This window comes from Rattus norvegicus, chromosome 5 (genome assembly GCF_036323735.1).
Source record: "Rattus norvegicus strain BN/NHsdMcwi chromosome 5, GRCr8, whole genome shotgun sequence".
Taxonomy (NCBI): Eukaryota; Metazoa; Chordata; class Mammalia; order Rodentia; family Muridae; genus Rattus; species Rattus norvegicus.
Window position 1 is genome coordinate 146,733,241 of NC_086023.1, and position 20,956 is coordinate 146,754,196.

The following is a 20,956-nucleotide window of genomic DNA, read 5'->3' on the forward strand; positions in this document are numbered from 1 at the left end:
AGATTAAAAGCAGACCCCTGCTGGCTCCTGCTCACTCCCAGCTTTCATCCTGCCCCAGGTGTCCGTGTCCTCGTCCCCACCGTCCGGCTCCCACATCCGGGTGGCTAACGCCATCACCTCCCAGCAGGACGATGGAGACCCCTTGGAGCCTCAATATCCATCCATGGATGGGCGTGCTAGAGGGAACGAGGGCAGTCTGGCGCCGGGCACTGGCTCAGCGGCAGGGGCGGGGCCGTGACTCAGCCGCACAGTCCCGGGGTCGCCCAGCCGGTCCGACCGGCCTCCACAACGCGCGCGGGGCGCCGGGCTGGGCGACCGGAGGGGTGCAGGGAAGGGAGCCTCCAGGAGCCTGCTTGGGCGGGAAGAGGCGCGCAGACCGCGGAGGAGAAGGATGGGAGAGAGACCCCGCTGAGGCCAGCGGGGTACACTGGCTGGGATCAACATGTGTCTGCGCATAGGTGAGCTGGGGCACACGGGAAACCCACTCCTGGGGTTGCCCAACCTGAAGTCAGGCCGCTTGCCTCACCTAACCCTGCTTCGCGTACTGGCCTGCTTCAGGTCACCTTTTTCTCAGCCTCAGTTTTCTCAGAAGCGGTGACAAGCGGCTGGGTTCTATTTGCTTTAGGCTAGTGCTCTACCACTGAGCTGCACGCCGGCCCCAAGATTTTGAGGCAGTGAAGTTACTCAGGGACTACCCAGAACTCAGTACTTAGCTCACTCAAACTGTGAACTCCTCCCGCCTCAATCTCCTGCAGCTGGGGACTGCAGGTTTGGGCCAGTGAGACCCAGCTCTGACTAAGTCTGGTTTTGATGCGGTCAGTGGTCCCTCCATCTCCTGGCCCAATTTCCCTTTCTAAGGGGCAAGGCTAGATAAGTTCCGAGATCCGCAGAGAGGAGAAGGGATGCTGGAGGATGACGAGATAAGGACCTAGGGCCCAGGACCACGGGTCCTTAGCCTTACCGAAGGCCCCATTTCCATACCTTCCTCTCATCCAGCCAGACTGGAGGGAAAGACCAGTTAACCAGGACCTTGACAGAGTAGACTAGTGTGCCCCTCCCCCACGCCGTGGGCAAACTCTGGGATCTAAGGCGTTCCCACTCTTCCAGCATACATGTCTTAGGAGCCATGCCTCTTTCTCCTCGGTAAAATGAAGACCGTTGCACCCACCTCGTGACCAGGATGAAGTTCCTGCCTGCTAATAAGTGCTTAGCATCATGCTAACCATGTTGTCCAGTGCTCCCAGCGTGAAAACTGAGAAATAAAGCCTTCTTAGGGCTCCCTGACTAATGCAGGACCCTAGCCTTCCTGTCTGACCAAAGCCTTGGTCCAGAGATGCTTTTTAGCCTAGTCAAAACCCATTAGCCTCTGGGTTGCTACTGACTGATAGGTGGGTGGATGGGCTTGGTGGATGGGGTGGGACCCGTGAGGCCCCTGGAACAAGGCTGCAATCCCTCTTCCTGTTTGGCTGGCTGTTCATCTTCACAAGCCCTTTCCAGTTCCCCGTGCCTTTCCAGTTTATAGCCTGTCCTCCGACGCAATGACATTCCCAGAGCCTGCAAGCCCGAGGAGAGCTCAGAGACCACTTAGGCCAACCTGGCCCAGCTCTATGCCTAAGAATCCGGAGTTCAGAGGGGAGGAGGGGCTGGTACCAGGTCCACAGTGAATCTCTGACTGTCTGGACAGGCTTCTCCTTGCTCTCCAAAATTACCAACTGTGCCCCCTCCCCGTGTGGGGTGTGTGTGTGTGTGTGTGTGTGTGTGTGTGTGTGTGTTACTGAGTTTAATTAGGGTTAATTACAAGAGTTTGAGGGGGAATTTTACTGGAACATAGGCAACTTACCAGTGGCTACACCACTGAAATAAAAAAAAAAAAGTAATATTCTTTTTTAGGCAATGTCTTACTCTGTAACCTAAACTGGCCCCGACTTTGCAGCAATCCTCCTGCCTCAGATTCTTGAATACAGGGATTATAGACCCCCCTTTTACCCCTCCCCAATGATTCCTGCGATTGCCCAGAGAATGTCCCTTAATGACTCTTCCCCCTTTCTTGTTTTCATTCAGCTGCAGAGCTCACTTGTCGGGAACAGGGTCGAGCCTCTGCGCCACGCCTGGAGACACTGGGATTTAGCAAGGGTCTCAGAGCCAGCGTCCATTAGAAGCAGCAAAGGAAGGAAAGGAAGGGCTCTGCTTAGCTGAGAGGGCCAATCACACTCTTCTAGTTTCTCAGAGCTGGCTAACCCGAAGCCCCACCTCCACCTCACTCCCACCCCTCACCCCACCCCCGTCCAGGGGGCAGGGCCATATGTGCGATGTTGTGGCGGAGAGCAGCTCAGAGGAGGAGGGCTTCCAGCTAGGATAGGACTTGGCCACTCAGAAAGCGTCTTTGTTGCCAGAGTGGATCCTGGTCCCAGCCCCAGTTAAGTGCAACCTGCACTAAGAGTCCCCGATTTCCTGTCCACCCATGGACTTTGTCCACACTGAGAAGCAAGGGCTCTTCCTCTCCAGGAAGAGAAGTAGAGAATAGACGGCTCCATTGAGCGGCTGCATGTTAAGTACCGAGTGTGCCAGACCCCATCTACCGAACTACTGAGGAAGGCCTGACACTGCCCAGTACACTGCAGGCTCCTCGAGTCCTGGCAGTACCTGTAGGGCTCATAGGTATCCTAGTGTATGGCATGGAGCAGGCGTGCAGGGCGCTTTTTTTTTTTTTTTTTTTTTGGTTCTTTTTTTTTTTTTTTCCGGAGCTGGGGATCGAACCCAGGGCCTTGCGCTTCCTAGGCAAGCGCTCTACCACTGAGCTAAATCCCCAACCCCGCAGGGCGCTTTTTTACATGGAGCAGCTGAGTGAATGATTGGCTGGATGGCTCGGCGAGAGGATCATGTTGGATCCCTGCTACTCAGGACACCATGGCTAACAGGGACAGTCGTGTGGATCTCCTGCGTGCTTTTCCAATCTCATAATTCAAGGGCTTACAAACCAACCGTGAAGCTTTTAGAGTCGAACAAACGGGAGGCTCAGAAGACCCACACCCCACAGCAGGAAGCGCCTCCCCGATGATCCTGACCTGTGTCCCCCCCACCCCCACCCGCAGGTGGCCTGAATGTGGATGAGTTCCGGAAGTTGCTGATGAAGACGGGCCTGGTGCTGGTAGTGCTGGGTCACGTGAGCTTCATTGCGGCAGCCGTGCTCCATGGCACCATGCTGCGCTTTGTAGCCACCACCAGGGACGCCGTGGTTCTACAATACTGTGTGGTAGACATCCTCTCCGTCACCTCTGCCATTGTGGTAATGTCCTGGCTGGGAGGCCAGCAGGAGGGAGGGATCCGGTCCCAGTCAGAGCCCCAAGCACCCTACACCATAAATGATAGAACCATATACCAACTGTGCAGCCACTCAAACTCTCTTTCCTCTTTCCTTCCTCTCTCTCTCTCTCTCTCTCTCTCTCTCTCTCTCTCTCTCTCTCTCTCTCTGTCTCTTTCTGCCTCACTTTTTTCCTCTGTAAAAATGGGGGTGGCGGGAGTATGCGTGCAGGGCAGAGGTTCCCAGTGAGTATCTGAGGGAGTCATCCACAGAAGGTGCTTACTGAGGGGCCTGGCATGTGGCTCGTGTGATCTGCTGTGACAGATATCCACGGTGTGGTGGTACAGAGTGAGTGAACGTCAGCATAGCTAGGGAGGGTCAGTAAGGGTTTCCCAGAGAAGTAGACCTCTGAGCCGGGTATTTATGGATGCGTAGGCGTCCCCAGTGGACTGTAACTAGCAACCCAAGTATGCGGCATGCTGGGACTGGCTTGCAGACAAGCATGTCAAGGTGTCACTCCATGTTCAGGCTGTGTGGCAGCTGCAAATGTGTGGAGCTGGGAATGGCTGAGGTCTGTTCTGGTGACACCGAGTAAAACAGTCAGACAGGAGCCTAGCATGAGGGTAGACTACATGAGCCACTTGATAATCGGTAGCCATGGTGATACCTGGACATCTACCCTGTTTGATGAATGAATAAATGAAAGAGTCTGGCGCTCTTAGGTTTGAAAAGCTCTTCTCTGCCTGTCAGCTGATGTGTTCATCTCTGAGAGACCCACTGACTCCTGGCTGAGGGACTTCTCTCTCCCTCTGAGCTGGTCTCTCTGCCTACAAAATGAAGCTCTGACAGCCTGGTGACCTCCAGGCATGGTGAACCAGGCTTCGATCTGTGGGAGCTCCGACAGCAGGAAGAGTGTAGTGTTGTGTGCCAATCAGTATCTGTTTTACGTGGCAGCCATGTGAGGAAAGCATAGAAGATGGCCAGTCCGGGGTCAGGAGGCTCTGGGCTGGAACATTTCACCTTTGCCCTGCTTTCCTCAGCTGCCCAGGGCTGGGGGGGATTCACCCCACTCCCTTGGATGCGATTGTCTTCCTGTGAGCGCATCCTGCAGAGAGGGGCTCAGCCCAGAGAGGTGGAGATACTTTCTTGTGACTGCACAGTGAATTAACACTGCCACTCCACCCGCATGGTACTGTGCTCAATACAGAGACCGACACTAAGAAGGCAGATGGGCTAAATGGAGCCCTAGGGAGAGGGCAGCCACGGAGCTAAGTGGTGCACAGGAAATCCTGTCTCTGGGGGTGTAGGGGCATTCAAGGAATCTTAGAAAGGATGATCTGTGGGTAGCATCTGAGTGGCTATGCGTGAATGCCCAGGTCCAGTGCAATGAGGGAAGACAGTGGCACAGGCTAGAGCAGAGGGGGCCAGAGCTAGGTCATTAAGAGCTTGGGATAACTCGATGCTCTTAGAAGTTTCTTTCTCTTTTGTGGTACTTAGGATTGAGCCCCGGCTTCACACGTGACAGGCAAGTGTTCTATTCCCAAGTTCCATCCCTGGCCCTCTTTTAAAGATTCTGACTTCTGTTCACGATGTGTCTTGTCTGTCTGAGATGTGGCCTCACTGCATAGTCCTGGCTGAAAAAGGACTTTTTATATAAACCAGGATGGCTCTAAACTTGCGGCAATCCACCTGCCTCAGTGTGGGGATTGTAGGTATATACCTCCATGCCTGGTTTCTGGTTTAATATAATTTGGGGCTTAGTTCCTTGTTAGTGGAATGCATTCCTTCCAGACTTTTCCATCCCAAGGAGATGTGCCGTGGTCCTGCGGCCTAGCACACGCCCTGACTTATGCCCGCAAAAACACGGGACCTTGGGGCTGGGGATTTAGCTCAGTGGTAGAGCGCTTACCTAGGAAGCGCAAGGCCCTGGGTTCAGTCCCCAGCTCCGAAAAAAAGAACAACGACAACAACAAAAAAACAAAAACAAAAAAAAAAAAACAAAAAAACAAAACAAACAAACAAAAAAAACGGGACCTTGTCGGAGACTCACAACGGAGTCTTTTGGCAACTTTTGGCAACGGAGAACCCTGGAAGGTCGTGGGAAGTGGGGGTTTATGAGACCAAAGCCAGAGGCCAGGGTGGGAGTGGAGACTGCAGGACCATGGAAGACATTGGGGGAATCTTCATCCAAGCGTGGGTCTGACCCCACAAGCTGGTCTCCAGCACTGATCCAAGCTTCCCCACAGGTCATCCTTGCGGGAATTTCGGCTGTCATCTTGTCACGCTATCTCCCCAGCACCCCCTTGGTATGTGGCACTTCCTCAGATGGGACCATGGGCAGCAGCCATCTTGGGGCCAAGCATGCTATCCACTGACCGGTGTTCTTCCTGCCTAGCGCTGGACCGTGTTTAGCCTGAGTGTGGCCTGTGCTCTGCTCTCTCTGACCTGTGCCCTTGGACTCCTGGCCTCCATTGCTGTGACCTTCGCCACCAAGGGCAGGGCACTCCTGGCCCCCTGTACTTTTGAGAACACTGAACTCCCAACACTGGCACCGGACTGTCCTTTTGACCCTACTCGAATTTACGTGAGTGCCTCATCCTGGAAGGGGTTGGAAACCATTCTTGGAATCTACCCACATCCCTATCCCTAATTAGATGTCTGTGCCCCTGGACCCCGCAGAGCTCTAGCCTGTGCCTCTGGGCCATCTCTCTCATATTCTGTCTGGCGGAGAGCATGTCTGCCGTGCGCTGCGCCCAGCTCGTGCATCGGCTGCTGGAACTGAGGCCCTGGTGGGGGAAAAGCTGCCACCATACGGTAAGTTCCCCCATAGTCCTCGGAGGTCCCTGGCTGGTCAACCTCCAGAGGGGTGCCTCTCTGAACGGGGCCTCAGATAACTGGAGCAAGTTTGCTCACCACCATCAAAGGGCTCCAAAGTTCAGAGAGGCCAGATCTGCCAGCTAAGTCACATGGCTGATGTCTGGCTCTCCCAATCTTGAAGGGAAGCACTGGTCTTTGGGGATTAAACAGGAGACACTTGGGCGGTGGGAGGGGTCTGGCCTGTCATGAGTGAATGATAGTGCTGTCCTCCCTCAAACCTGTAGTCCTTCCTTCGTCCAGTTTGGGGGTGGTCCTAAAGATAGAGACCTCAGACCCAGGGCAACAACCAGGTTCCTGTGTCTGCAGATACAAGCAAGCCCAGAGCCCCTGGATGGCCATGACCTACTGAGTTGCACCAGCTGACCCCTGACACCTCAGCAGCTCCATGGCTACTGAGGCATGTGACCACACCTGCACTGACCAGTGCCCAGACAGCGATGGAAGCTTATGGAAGCTCACCAGATCCAGGATTCCTACAGCAAGCCCCAGAAAGATCAAAGGGCTCCTGGGGACGTGGGAGAGGGCTTGGAACGCCCTCCCCTGGCCACCAAGACCAATGCACTGAAACAAGACTTTATTTTGAAGTTATTAAAAAGAACAAAGACGCTCCGTGTGGCGCATGCAGAGGGACATGGGGCTTGGCCAGGGGCCTGCACTTCTTTCCCACACAGAACGCTGTGGAGGGGCTCTGCTCATCTGTCTGCCGGCCTCTGTGTGCGCGGGTGCGTGTGCATGTGTGCGTGCATATGCGTGCGTGTGTGTGTGTGTGTGTGTGTTGCGCGCGCATGTGCGCGCGCGCCCGTGCGTGTGTGAGGTGGGGGAAGGAGAGAGAAATACAGAGGACAGACGGGTAAATCTGTGGTTATCCAAGTGCAAAGAGGCAGGCTGGGTTTGGGGACCCCCAGTTGGAATCCTGGGAGATCTTCTTTTTACCATGGCCTCCAGCCAGCAAGAGCTGGGACAGGAAGTGTTCTTCTGCAGGGAAGTAGATCAGGGAACTTCTTCAAAGTCCCACAGCCCAGTAATCCTCCGGGTCTCCCCACCAAACAAACAAAAAGACTCTTCACCTTGGCACAAATCCCCACCTCCCTCCAGGCTGAGGACCACCCAAGAAGGACCCTCTTCCCCGTGTTGTGGAAGAGCCTCCGGGTTGTGGGTGGGTGGAAGGTGATCCAGCTGTCTGGGGAAAGAATACAGAACCTGACCCGGGGGTAATCTCGGTCCCACTAAGGGAGATTCTGCCTCTTAGGCCGTGGGGACTAACGGCTGCCTTGCTTAGCCCCTTCCTTGCAGGGTTCGCTTCTCCAGAGGCCCCCCCACAGTGCAGACCCCAGAAGGGGATTCCCCAGCCTGGATAGACACGAGGGAGAGGAAGCTGAGAGCCGGAGGGCCGGTGAAGGCAGGGAGGCGAGCTGGCTCCTCTCAGCTCAGAACTGGGAAGCGCTGCTGGGATCGCATTGCAGCAGGCGCACGATCGATGGGTCGCTTTTGGCCCCGCGGATGAACTCCTCCAGTGACAGCTTGCCTGCAGAGAGAAGGGAGGGCTGAGAATGAGGAGAAGGTGGCTGCAGAGCCAGGCAGGTGGCTCTGGAGAGAAAAGGAGGGAGGCTGCCCACCCTCTTCCGCCCCCGCCCCCGCCCCCACTCTCCTCCGCCCCCATCCCCCGCCCCTCACCGTCATTGTTTGTGTCCATTTGGCGGAAGATTTTCTCAGTCCTCTTTTCCGGGGTAGACTCATCCTCAGGCATCTTCATCACGGACGAAACCATCTTGTAAATGGCCTGTGGGATGGGGTATCGGGAGAGGGAGAGGACATCAGCGAGTGAGGAGGACTGGACTAAACTCCCATCTCGCTCTCTGTCTCTATAAACATCCCAGGGTCATGCTTTACTGGTAATGGAGGAGGGGGTAAGGAAAAGTCTGGAAAGGCTGAAGGGTGCCCTGAGCCAGGGCCCTTAGAGGGCCAGGTGGGAATTGCTGATGGAGCTGATGAACAAAAGCCACGACAACCTGAAAGCTTCAGGTGGGTGCCAAGCATTTGGGGAGGGGGGTGTCACTGAGTCAAGGGAGATGTTGGAGGACAACCGAGCCCAGATAGCAAGGTGCCTAGAACGCCAAATTTAGGTGTGTTGTTTGAGGGTAAGGGTTGCGTTAGCGCTCCCGCTCGGTGACCGACAGGGGGCGCTGAGCGGAGGGAGATGGCACTGTGATCTGCGGTCGGCAGGGGGCGCAGAGCAGCGTCGAGGCAGCTGGGACCTAGAAGGGGCGGGAACATTATGCAAACGAATGCAAATGAGCACCTGCCACGGGTCCAGGGACAGCCTGAGCTCTTCTAGGCTGAGGGCGGCAGCTGCCACGTGTAGGAGCTCCAGAGGCAACACGAAGGAGAGTTGCTGAGCTAAATGTACAGAGCATGTAGTGCTCGGTCTGTGGGATGGGGCTCTTTCTGCTCCCCGGAGCTCAAAGGCCAGACTAGTCACCTCGAACTTCCAGTTTTTTCACAGCGACGCCTCCTCCAAGAAGCCTCCTTTCTTCCCCCACGCCATAACCCTCCCACCCTTTTTTTGTCCAGTTTTGTTTCTGCGCTGCTCTTTTCCGGCCTCTTTCCTTCAGATCGGTCCCACACACTGCCTCTGAACGCTCCAAACAAACCCCCACTACCACCTCGCCAAATCAGCAGGCTGCCCCCCTTATTTCCGGCACACACAGACCAGTTCCTTCTGGATGCTGTCCCCACTTCTCCTTGGGGTTCAGTGTACAATGCTTTCTTAGCTAGGCCATCTGTGATCCAGCCTGGGTCAGGGCGTGTTGGCTGCACAGAGCCTCCTAGGTAGATACTTCTCAAGATAGTAATTATTTCCCTGGAGGCTTGTACCTGCTTCCCGCCATTCAGATGAGAACAGTCACTCTGCTGACTACTTCTAAAATTTCCAAATCCCAGTACAGTGCCTTGGCACACGGCAGGGATCTCCCTGTTTAAAGGCCATTGTCACCTCCCACAACTCTCTGTACCAAGTCCAAACCATTTGCTTTTGACATTCAAGATACTTGACAAGCTGTCCACTGCCGGCCTCGCTACCACCAGACCTCGCGGGAGGGGTGATTCTGCCACAACCGAACACCTCTGGGCTTTTCAGGTTCTCCAACACTGACAGCCTCTGCCTGGAATTTTGTTTTGTTAGAGACAGGGTTTCCCTGTGTAACCTTGGCTGTCCTGGAACTCACTCTGTAGACTAGGCTGGCCTTGAACTCAGAGATCACCTGCTTCTGCCTCCTGAATGCTGGGATCAAAGGTCTGCACCAGGGCCTGGTGCACCTGGCCTACATGCAGGATTTCTACATCCACTCAGAGAAACCATGTATCAAATCTTCCCTTTGTGGATAAGAAACCACGGTTTGGGAAGGGAAGGGATAGAAGACACTAGATCAGAGCTTGCTCCCTGTGAGGGTCGAGTACAGTGATTCTCAACCTTCCTAATGCTGCAAGCAACCCTTTAATACAGTTCTTCATATTGCGGTGACTCCCAACTACACAATTACTTTTGTTCCTACTTTGTAACTCTAATGTTGCTACTGTTGAGAATAGTAATATAAAAATCTGATATGCAGGATATCTGACATGCAGACCACCTGTGAGAGGGTTATTCAACCCCCAAAGGGGTGGTAACCCACAGGTTGAGAGCAGATGGATGTACGCTTAGACAATTTGGAAGAATAAGCATCAGAGTGACATCCTGGTCCATTCTGCACTTGCTTTATATCCTTGAAAAAGAACTTGGCCAGGCTGGAGAGATGGCTCAGCGGTTAAGAGCACTGACTATGGGGCTGGGGATTTAGCTCAGTGGTAGAGCGCTTACCTAGGAAGCGCAAGGCCCTGGGTTCGGTCCCCAGCTCCGAAAAAAAGAACCAAAAAAAAAAAAAAAAAAAGAGCACTGACTATTCTTCCAGAGGTCATGAGTTCAATTCCCAGCAACCACATAGTGCCTCACAACCATCTGTAATGGGATCCGATGCCCTCTTCTGCTGTGTCTGAAGACAGCTAGAGTGTACTCATATAAATGAAATAAACAAATCTGAAAGAAAGAAAGAAAGAAAGAAAGGAAGAAAGAAAGAAAGAAAGAAAGGAAGAAAGAAAGGAAGAAAGGAAGAAAGAACATGGCCACCATGAACCTCAGTTACCATCTGTAAAATGGGAGTGCTGTGTCTATCTCATCGGGGCTGTCTGGAGGACTAAATGAGATAGAAAAGTACAACGGTGGCTGGAGTAAGTGGTCACTAAATAGCAGCTTATATTGTCATTATTCGTCATCTACTGTGTCCTCGGGCTTTTCAGTGCCCTGGACTCCTAGGTGTTCCTTTATATACCTGTCCCGGACCTCGTCAGTACGGCCCGTGCCTGTCTTTCTTATTGGAGTGGGAGCTCCACGAAGCACACTGCCTCTTCCCTCCCACTGTGCCACCACCCAGTGTAAGGCTGGGAAGGGAAGAGGGCTGAGCAGTGACTTAGAGGGTGGCCATTCCCCTTGTGACAATCCTTCTAAATAATTGTCTGCATCGCTTGCTAGCTCAGAGTCTCACTGGAGCCTACTTGTCATTAATCAGGCCCTGGGGCTCACAAGCTCCGTCTGCTTCAGCTGTCTGGAGCCTCTGGGGTGACATAGAGGAGGCCAGGGTCTAGAGGGCAGAAACTGGTTTTTAAAAAAATGTCCGGGGGTTGGGGATTTAGCTCAGTGGTAGAGCGCTTGCCTAGCAAGAGCAAGGCCCTGGCAAGGCCCTGGGTTCGGTCCCCAGCTCCGGAAAAAAAGAAAAGAAAAAAAAATGTCCGGGGGTGCCTAAGGAATGGACTCGCTAACTGCTGCACTGGGTGTGGTGGCTTCAGCAGGGCTGAGATTTACCAGTGTACGATTGGAAAAAGAACATGTCTCTGAACTCGTTGATATCCAGCGAATCCCTAAATGACAATGCCACTACTTTGACCCCCCAGAATTCCCCATCATCCTGCCTCCAAAAAGGACTGCATGATCCGGAGGCTCCTGGGACCACCACTGAGGCAACATAGTGGAAAATATCACTTCCCAAGACAGGCAGCAGCCATTCCACTCAAGCTAGAGACTGAGATCCACGTCCCCAGCAAGAGGGGGAGCCAGTGGACTGGGCGAGCTGGAGTGGATATCAGCCCACGAAGCAGAGGAGGCTAAAAGGGAAGGGTGCTCAGATGTACGAAGGATCCTTGTGCAGAGCTATGTGGCAGCAGTTCTCAACACGCATCTTAGGGATGCTCACAAGGCCATGTTAGCCAGTGCAGGAGATGGGTGAGAAGAAGAATGACGGACAGTCACCAAGAGGAAAAGGATGGCTCAGGACCACTAGAACCAGGTTCTCGGCACAATAGAGATTCATTTGCTCCAAAGGAACAGAGGGCAGGGAATAAGAGACAAAGCCAAGAGATAGAGAATGAGGGAGAAGGGGAGGGGAACATGGTGTGTGTGTGGGGGGGTGGGTGACAGAGGTGGAGAATTTGTCCCAGAGGACAAAGGACTGCCTCTGGATAGAGAGGAGACAGATGTGGCCCATAGGAAAATGGCGGTTTATAAAGGCAAAGGGGAGATTTAGCTCAGTGGTAGAGCGCTTACCTAGGAAGCGCAAGGCCCTGGGTTCGGTCCCCAGCTCCGGGGGGGAAAAAAAAAAAAAAAGAACCAAAAAAAAAAAAAAAAAAGGCAAAGGGGAAACCCCTTGGTAAGATGAGGTGTTTAATTTTAATTGACATGTTAATTAGGCAAGCCAAAGGGGGCTTTTGATTGCTGGACTTCAATACTTTAACAGCTAGGCCTTTGCAGTCAGCCTCAGAAGGAGGGAGTGGCCAAATAAGGGAATAGACCTTGGGGGCTAGCTTTGAAAATGCTAACAGTTTTTAGCAAGGCAGAGGGGATTGGGGGCGGGAGGGGGGAGCCTGCCAGAGTCATGCTTGCCATGTCTGAGTCCCTCAGTCACTAACATCCACCGCGTACCAAGTACCGAGTACCGAGTATCAAGTACCGGGTACCTACATAGCCCTCAACAGAGCTCTTTTTTTTTTTTTTTTTTTTTCTTTTCTATTTTTCGGAGCTGGGGACCGAACCCAGGGCCTTGCGCTTGGTGGGCAAGCGCTCTACCACTGAGCTAAATCCCCAACCCCAACAGAGCTCTTGATCTCTACCAGTGCCTTGGAGTAGTGGAAAAAAGCCAGTGGGTTTATGACTTTCTGTTAGGATGCTTGCAGACAAATCTGACAGCCCTAGTTCAATCCCCAGGATCTGCATAAAGGAGAAGGAGGACTGATTCTCCAGCATGAGCCCTACCCATAAATAAATAAAAATATAATTTTAAACTGTTTAGAGGCCAGCCAGGGCTACAGAGAGAGGGGTGGGGGATGGGGATCCTGTCTAAAAACAAATGTCTGAAGTGGACGAGGAGCAGGCGGGTAAAATAGAATCTCAGCACTGACCGCCTTCAGTGAGCTAAGGGGACACCGTGCCGCGGAAGGCTTCCGAAATAAACCTAATGCATTTCATACTTAAGTTGGTACTAAGAAAAGACATTTATGACAAGTCTCTAAATCTCCTCATGCAATCAGCCTCGCTGTGTCTGCTCCACTTTTACAGATGAGCAGCACAAGAGCTAAAGCCTGTCCAGAATTGGAAGCCTCCTCTCCTGCCTGAGAGCTCAGAGCCTTCATAAAAGGCAGCTTGGAGCCGTGGCCAGCCTGGGCTCGATCTACGTCAAGCAAGTGGCCCTACCTGTCTGAGACACACGGGACTGCCCTAAGGCCGTGCCCAGCTCAGGGGTTTCAGTATCTCAGGCAGTGCTGGTTTCTGGTGGTGCCTCTGTCAATTAGTTAGGCGATGGCTGGGTGTCCAGATGGCATGTGAACGTTGGAGACAAGTGGCCCACTCAGGCGGTGAGATCTCCAGCAAGTGCCTTCTTCTTTCAAAGCATTTTTCCTCCTCAGTAAATGAGGATCAATAAAACAGGACTTGTAAGCTGGGGATGAGGTTGGCTGATAGAACACAGCTAGCAGATGAATGAATGAATGAATGAATGAATGAATGAATGAATGAATGAATGAGCAAGCATAGCTGGACAGGGAAACATGCCTGTAACCTTATGGCTCAGGGGCTAAGGCAAGAGGATCATGAGTTCAAAGCCAGTCTGAGCTACTTAGAGAGACCTGTCTCCAACCAAACCAAACCAAATATAACTTGCGTAAATCAGAAATGTCAAGATGGGAAAGACAAAGCAAGGGGAGGGACTATTCCAAATTAAACCAGAATAACAAAGCCAGGTACAGAGGAGCGCCTTTAATCCCAGCGCTCAACATGAAAGGACAGGTGGGTCTCTGTGAGTTGGAGAACAACCTGATCTATAAAGTGAATTCCAGGCTAGCCACGGCGACAGAGTGAAATCCTGTCTCTCAATAAATATAACGAGAAACAAAATTCAATGTAGGATCCCAGACCAGCAAGGGGGAGGGGGGAGCAACAGGGAACATTCTGAAGAGAGTGGACAATGGCATAGGAACAGTGTTGTTTCTATTCTGTGTTAACTATCTTGACTTGCTTAACTTGGTTAATCATACTATGGCTTATGTAAGAGAATGTCTTATTCTTAGGAAATACATCTCTTACCGGAGAGGTAAAGGATGAATCCTGAGAACAGCCAGAAACCAGGGTGCACAGCGATACTAAACGCCAGGAAACTCTCTAGCTGAGTGTGGACTAAGGATACTCAGGAACTTTCTAGGGTTTTCTTTCTCTCCTTTGATGGGTTAGTGGGGGAGGGGAGACAGTTTCATAATGTCTAGGCTAGCCTCAAATTCATTTGGTTGGGCTGGAGAGATGGCTCAGGGTGGTTAAGAGCACTGACTGCTCTTCCAGAGGTCCTGAGTTCAATTCCCAGCAACCACATGGTGGCTCACAACCATCTGTAATGGGATCCGATGCTCTCTTCTGGTATCTGAAGACAGCTACAGTGTACTCATACAAATAAAAATAAATCTTTAAAAAAATAATTCAGGGGTTGGGGATTTAGCTCAATGGTAGAGCGCTTGCCTAGCAAGCGCAAGGCCCTGGGTTCGGTCCCCAGCTCTGAAAAAAAGAAAAAAGAAAAAAAAATTCATTTGGTAGCTAAGGCTAGTTTTGAACTCTTGACCCTCCTGCCTCTAACTCTACAGTAGTTTTAGCTTTCTGCTTTTCTTTCAATGGAAAGTCGTTTCATTCTAAAAGATTTTTGTAAATAGGATGAGAAAAACATCCTCTGCCACTACTCGGGACCAGGTATGTCCAGAGGCTAAAAAAAGGGGGGGAGGGGTTCAGAAACGGAGGCTGAGAAGCCAATGTCGATGGTCGCTCACCTGCACAATTTCTAGCATCTCCTCCCGGCTGATGTAGCCATTGCCGTCCAGGTCGTACATGCTGAAGGCCCACATGAGCTTCTGCTCCAGGCGGCCACGCGAGGTCACGCTCAGAGCGATGATGAACTCCCGGAAGTCGATGGTGCCGTCGCTGTTGGTGTCAAAAGTGCGGAAGACATGCTCGGCGAACTTGGAGGCATCGCCGTAGGGGAAGAAGTTGGCGTAGATCTTCTTGAACTCATCCACGTTGAGGATGCCAGTCGGGCAGTCCTTCAGGAAGCCCTTGTACCACTCCTGAAGCTCCAGCTCAGAGAACTCGGTGTTCTCTCGCAGGTCCTGCAGCATCTCTGGCCGCAGCTTGCTATTCTGCTTGCCCATGGCAGAAGAGCCAAGTCCCACCTGGGTTCCCCCCAACCAAAGGAAGTGAAAGGAGAGAGCAATGGTTACGTCCTTTTAGTCCCTTGACACTACTCCAGAAGGGCCCTCAGACACAAGATACCCCAAACTCTCATTTGACCCAAAAAGAGAGAGGTGGCCCCAGACCACACACTCTGCTCTGTGACGTGCATGTCTGGGGAACAGACACAAAGAAGAAGGAAGGGTCCAGCTCACGCTCACTGACACCCTTCTGGCTGTCCGTGGTAAGCCCATTCACAAGTACACATTTTCACCCTCCTAAGGGGACATTGGGTTGGCTCCATTTTCTACATGAGAAGGGAGGCTCAGAAAAGTAAGGTGGTCTGCTACAGATCACAAGGACACTATCAATAGAGCTGACTCCCAGAGTGTCCTAGAAGGGTGCAGAAACGCTTCTGAACCCCCCTTTGCACCTGCTGCCCCATTCCTGGCTTCCCAGAGGTCTGTTGACTCCACAGCGGACTTGCTGTTCGGACACTGATTTTCTTCCTGAAGATATGCTTAACAGGGGGTTATTAACCTGGACCCCGAAGCCAGAACTCCTGGGCTCAAATACCAGCTTTCCCTCCTAACAGCTGTGTGCCTTGGACAGTTTCCTTAAACTCTCTGTCTCAACCACAAAGGGGGTTTAATAATAGCACTTACTTCATAGGGTTATCTCGGGAATTAAATTAGTTAATACCTGTGAACATGTTGGAATCATGTCTGAGGAGGCAGGTGCGACATGCATGTTAAATGGGTAAAAATGATTTACATGTATCCAGATTCCACAAAGATCAGGCTTGATATGCAAGTGCATGTCCCCCAGCACACATGATGCCACACAGATCACCGAGTTCTCCCTAGGCTCTCTGCCACTCACATACTAGCCTCTACCCCACATGGGTCACCGTGCCTCCACACGCAATAATCCCACTGCCCCACACAACTCACACGCACTGACACACAGCACCACGCACAACTCCCATACACCAAGCATCAAGACACACCAGCCCACGACCCCACATGTCTCACACATGCCATGACACGCCAACTCGAATGCCGACACCTCTCACATGGCCAGCTGCACGTGGGACCTTCAGGCACCCTTGTCATTTGTCTTTCTATCCCCGAGGTGCTGCCAGGTCCCAGGAGAGGGAGCTGCAGCCCTTCCTCAGACCTGAGGAGGACTCTTTTTCTTGGGGAGCCTACCCAGCCCACCCAAACCTCCCTCATCACTCACATTTTCTCTGGTTTCAAAAGGTCCCCTCAGGGCAGGGATTAAAGTGTAAGGCAAGCACAAGTGACAGAGGGGAAGTAGCCGGGCAGTCATAAGCATAGGTGTAGGGGTGTGTGCAAGTGGGTCCTGAGGTTGGAGATACGAGTAAGACAGGATGAAAAGGGTTCCTGTGCATGTGGGTACATGAAGCTCTATGCACATGTGTGTGCACATGTGTGTGGGTGCGTGTTGAATGCGTATGCTCACCCATGATGTGGGTCCTGGGCTCTGCACCGCATCTATCTCCCTATGCGTTTCCGTGCATGTCTGCATGTGAATTCTATATGCGTGTTGAGCGGGCATGCACCTGTCACAGAGAGGAACGTTCCCCAGGAATGTGAGGGGACCTGTGTCTGTCCTCAGTAGTGTGTGTCATGCATGTTCCTGTAAGTTGGTGCTCCCTCCTTTCTGGATCAGCCTCTTCTGCCCCAGGCTGAGAAGCCACGGAACAAGTGTGTGGGAAGGGACTGAGGAAATGCGCAGGGCTGAACAAGGGAGCGTGTCCCTTACTCCCCTCCTCAAGGTCCAAGGAACTGGGTCAGCGGGGCGGGGGCAGAGTGATGCGCTGAGCAGGAGCGCTCCTCTAGGTGCCCCTTCCTCTCGGCCACCCTCGGCATTGCCTTTCCCAGCTGGAAGAAATGTGTTTTCTCCTCAAAGACCCCCAGTGCCCAAAATAGGAGGAATCTCACAGCTCGATCTGAGAAACCCGCCCTAGCATCCCCTCCAAACCTCCCCGGCGCCGGCCCTGAGCCCCCGCCTCCATCCTTCCCGCACTGGGTTCGAGGTACCTCCTGGAGGGGGCGCCCGGGACGGTCGACGCGCGACTCCCGGGAGCCGGCCACTTGGCGGTCAGGACCCTGGAGAGCGCCGTGCGATTTCCCCCGGGGCAGCCCGGGGCTGGCAGCGCCGCGGGTGGGAGGAATTCCACGAAGCTCGGGGAGGAGCGGGCTGGGGAACACTGGACTTGGGTTCCTGGCTCCCAGGCTTCCCTCCCCTCATCCCCGACCCCGGCTCGAGCGGCCCCCACTCACCCAGCAACGCCGAGACACCGACTGCGCAGGGAAGGCGGCGCTGCTGCGGCGCGCGGCGGCAGAGGCGGCCAGAGGGGCGGGCGAGACTGTGAAGGAGACGCCCCGCAGCGTTGGCCCGGAGCCCCTCCCCTGGGGGGGTCCCCCGCCGGCAGCTAGGCTCCGCCCCCGCCCCCTCCCGGGAGAGAGAACGGAACGCCCTCGATGCCCCGGCCCCCTCTCTAGGGAGCACTTCACCCTGGGAGGATGATCCGGACCCCCAGCTCTGCAAGCCGACCCGGAGGGGCAAGGAAAGAGGCGGGTCAGTGTCCAGGGACTGCTCTCCTAAGCCAGGAACAATCCACCCTTACCTGGGCGCGGGGCCGCCTGTCGCCCCGCTCCGAGGGCGGAATCCGATAGGCACCCTCGCTGCCCCCGCACCTCAACTCCGGAGCCAGATGAACTGGGGGCTCTCTAGGGAGGAGGGAGAGCCTATGCCTCAGTTCCAAGGTCTTCCAGGGGCCAGACACGCCCCCTGCTACCTCCGCCGCAGAGAGCCCGACCCCCTTTCCTGCCTACTACACTGAATGTCATCCCCCAGTCCCTCTAAGAATTAATCCCACCTCCCACCATCCATGTACCTAGCTCTTCCCAGTACTCCTCCAGGCAAGGTACTGTATCCTCTCTTCCCGTAGCCTAGGCGAATGCAGGCCTGTGACCGGCCAGTACAGAAGCATGTCCCCACCTTGGGAGGTGGGGGTTCTCAGTATGCCTCCGGTCTACACTAAGGAGAGCTGCTCTTAGAGGCGCTGATGGGGTCACAACTCCTCCTGCCTGCAAGGGGGCTACACCCTCCCTCCTCCAGCTCTGGGAACAATCAATCAATCGCTACATCCTGAGCTTTAATGCTACCCTTCCCTTCTCTAGGATGTGGACTCTGTATTGTGTTCGGCACTGCAGAGAAGGAAACTGAGCCTTAGAAGGGTCGAGTGCTTTTTCCAGTGTCTGACAGCTAGTGAGTGACTCGAACTCAGGAGGAGTTCGTCCGTTTCAAAAATACTTCTCAAGCATTGCTTCCGCACGTGGCACGGCTTCAGGCGGGAGCTGCAACCATGCAGAGGAAAACAATGAATGACATAACACACATGCAGAAGGATGTAACACGCTTAGTCAGTACTGGAGTGTGTTAGGTAAGCAGCTTGGAGAAAGGTTGGATCAGTGGTAGAGCGATGGGCCCTTCAGATGGCATTCCAGGTGAGACCGGAAGTCTTTATCGTCTTGAATAGAGAGTCTGACTTCCGTGCAGCAACTCACTGGAACATCCGGTCAAGAAAAGAGAGACAGGGGTTGGGGATTTAGCTCAGTGGTAGAGCGCTTGCCTAGCAAGCACAAGGCCCTGGGTTCGGTCCCCAGCTCCGGAAAAAAAAAAAGAAAAGAGAGACAGACTCTGCCTGGTTTCTGAACCTCCTTAGAAGATGGCATTGACTGCCACTCCCTGGACAGCTCTTCCCTGTGTGTTTTCTTTACCTGTAGTACACATTATCCTGGTTGCTCAAGATACAAAACGAGAAGCTCCCCTCTAGGTGTCTAGACCAGGTCTCTTAGGTCATCAGTCTAGCCTTCATCTCTTGTGTGTGGGGGAAAAGTGGGGTGCACAGTGACAGAGCTGGAGAGCCAGACCCGGATGGAAGAAGGACAGCTGGGCTCCCGGGAACACCGGCTCCACTGTGTGCCTTGGCTCCTGTGTTGGGACCCCCTGTGGATGCGTGAGAGACGCCAGACGAATGTGGGTGGTTCCCAGCTGCCTTCTTCAGGAAGACCTGCAGGCTGCTAGGGAGTACCGATCTGCTGAGCCCCCGACTCAGACCCCTCGGATGACAGCCTCCTTCCTCTCTTCCCGATGGGTCCAGAAGGACAGCCATGCTTGAGACATGGAAAAGAGCCAATTCCAGAGTCATTCCCTGCCCCCCACCACCTCTTACCCCTCTCTCTTCCTTGAGGCCAGAATCTCCAAGCAACCTTCCTCCTCTCCATCCTTGGGTGGAGGGTTTCAGTGTATCCTACATCCTCTAGACTGACTCTTGGCTCAGGCACAAGTTCGGTGGCCTACGGTGCTTCTCTTCTTTGGGAGGGTGATTCTGGAGACTTCCCTCAGGACCCCTGTCTCCATCCTCCCTCCACAGTAGTGTGTTTGGGAGTGGGGGGCTGTGTCTCCTCCCTCAGCCAAGGCACCTGATTTCTTAGTTTCTGCACATCAATCAAGCAGAGTCTGAGCCCTCAGGAGCTCCTCGGTTTCTCCCATCAGCCACCTCTACCTTCCCAAGGGCCTTAGAAGCGCTGCTGCAGAGGCTCTTGAGTCAAAGAAGAGACCCAGAGGCTCCCCGCACTCTATAATAAAACCCTGCATCCAGGACAATACCCTGCAGTGTAGCTCAGAAAAGGCAGGAGAGGGTTTGCTGCTCTGGAAGCCTGGTTCCTCCTGAAGCAAATCTCTTCCCCTTGTTGAGCAGGTGACATGGCAAAGACAGCCGAGGCAGGGGTGTCCCTGGGCCCCGGGTTGCCTGTTGTGTGTCTGATCTGGTGTTTGCTGCTGATGCCTCATCCTCTGTCATCCTAGAGGGAGGTGTCCAAGAGGGATGGAGAGTCTCAGCCTGAGGTAAAGTAGGACGGGGAGAGGTGGAACAGAACAACAGGCAGCCCATGGAAGAAGGAGCGTGTGTCTCCAGAGCAAAGAAGTGAGTCAGGGGTTTTGGAAACCTGGGTAGCAACCAGGTAGGGATCCCAGGCCAAGGGAAGGGTGGGTAGATCTCTGAGTTCGAGGTCAACCTGGTCTACAGAATGAGTTTCAGGACAGCCCAGGCTACATAGAGAAACCCTGTCTCAAAAAATTAATTAATTAATTCTTTCAGTTAATCAATTGAAAGAAACGAGCCCCATCCTATTCTCCCACGATGCTGGGACATCACTTATCGCCTGCATACCTACTGTGTGTAGAGTGCCCTACCTAGACAACTCTATCTCGTGACCCAGTTCCCTGAGTCTCTATAATCCTGCCACCATTTTACAGATGTGGAGCCTGAGTCTCAGAGAGTTGAAGGCTCTACCCTGAGATACAGCGGCAATAAGACAGATCTGAGCCCAGCATTGTGTGACTCTCAGGAGCTGCTGGTCCTGAGGTCTGGCCCTTCTCTAACCCACTCAGAAGACCAACCCAACCCCCATTCGTTCCGTGTCTCTTGGGTCTCCAACAGTTTGGAAAATCCTGATGAAAGCAGATGGTGGGGACAGATGGAGGGGAAAGCATCTTGGGGGCGGAGTCACACAAACAAACATTGATAAAGTGATTAAAACCTCAAGCCACCCCTTTCCAGAGAGTTCTACCCACCCAGCCTGGAGCACAGTGAGCTGTGATGTGGGGCTTGGGAAGGGGTCTCCCGAACGCCCTGGGTCTCAGCTCATTAATCCCAGTTTCTGCCAGCTTCCCTTGACGCCAGGGACCACCCCCGGACCAGAGCCCAGGGTGGCAGAGCTGCCAGGAGCACAGCCCGGGAGGGGGCGGGGCAGGCCTGGCAGTTCCCCAGGGAGCTGGCCATGATGAGGGAATGGCTGGGGAGGGGTGGGAAGTCTGGGGCTCTGAGCTGCAGGCCTGAAATCAGGGCCAGCAGGGTAGGTGCATGAATACTGGGGCTGGGGTCTCTCTGGGGAAGC

The 20,956-nt window shown here is 53.7% G+C and overlaps 2 protein-coding genes across 4 annotated transcripts; one reads left to right on the forward strand and one right to left on the reverse strand.

Annotated features, from left to right (window-relative positions):
- Nucleotides 1-316: 316 nt before the first annotated feature.
- Tmem54 (transmembrane protein 54) lies at nt 317-6,808 on the forward strand. Its single transcript, NM_001034151.1, is given in 6 exon segments — nt 317-458; nt 3,093-3,286; nt 5,548-5,607; nt 5,697-5,885; nt 5,981-6,115; nt 6,485-6,808. Coding segments are annotated over 6 exon segments (651 nt in total). The 5' UTR covers nt 317-442; the 3' UTR covers nt 6,542-6,808.
- Hpca (hippocalcin) lies at nt 6,738-17,721 on the reverse strand. Of its 3 annotated transcripts, XM_006238920.4 has the most exons (5): nt 17,620-17,721; nt 17,273-17,358; nt 14,567-14,965; nt 7,853-7,958; nt 6,738-7,703 (listed from the first exon to the last, which is right to left on the reverse strand). In XM_006238920.4, the coding sequence occupies exons 3-5, from the start codon at nt 14,942-14,944 to the stop codon at nt 7,606-7,608; spliced, it is 582 nt and encodes a 193-aa protein (XP_006238982.1). In that variant the 5' UTR covers nt 14,945-14,965; nt 17,273-17,358; nt 17,620-17,721; the 3' UTR covers nt 6,738-7,605. The 3 variants fall into 3 exon arrangements, with proteins under 3 accessions (XP_006238982.1, XP_006238983.1, NP_058818.1); XM_006238921.5 differs by lacking the exon at nt 17,620-17,721 and having other exon boundaries at nt 17,030-17,292; NM_017122.2 differs by lacking the exons at nt 17,273-17,358; nt 17,620-17,721 and having other exon boundaries at nt 6,793-7,703; nt 14,567-15,118.
- Nucleotides 17,722-20,956: the final 3,235 nt, after the last annotated feature.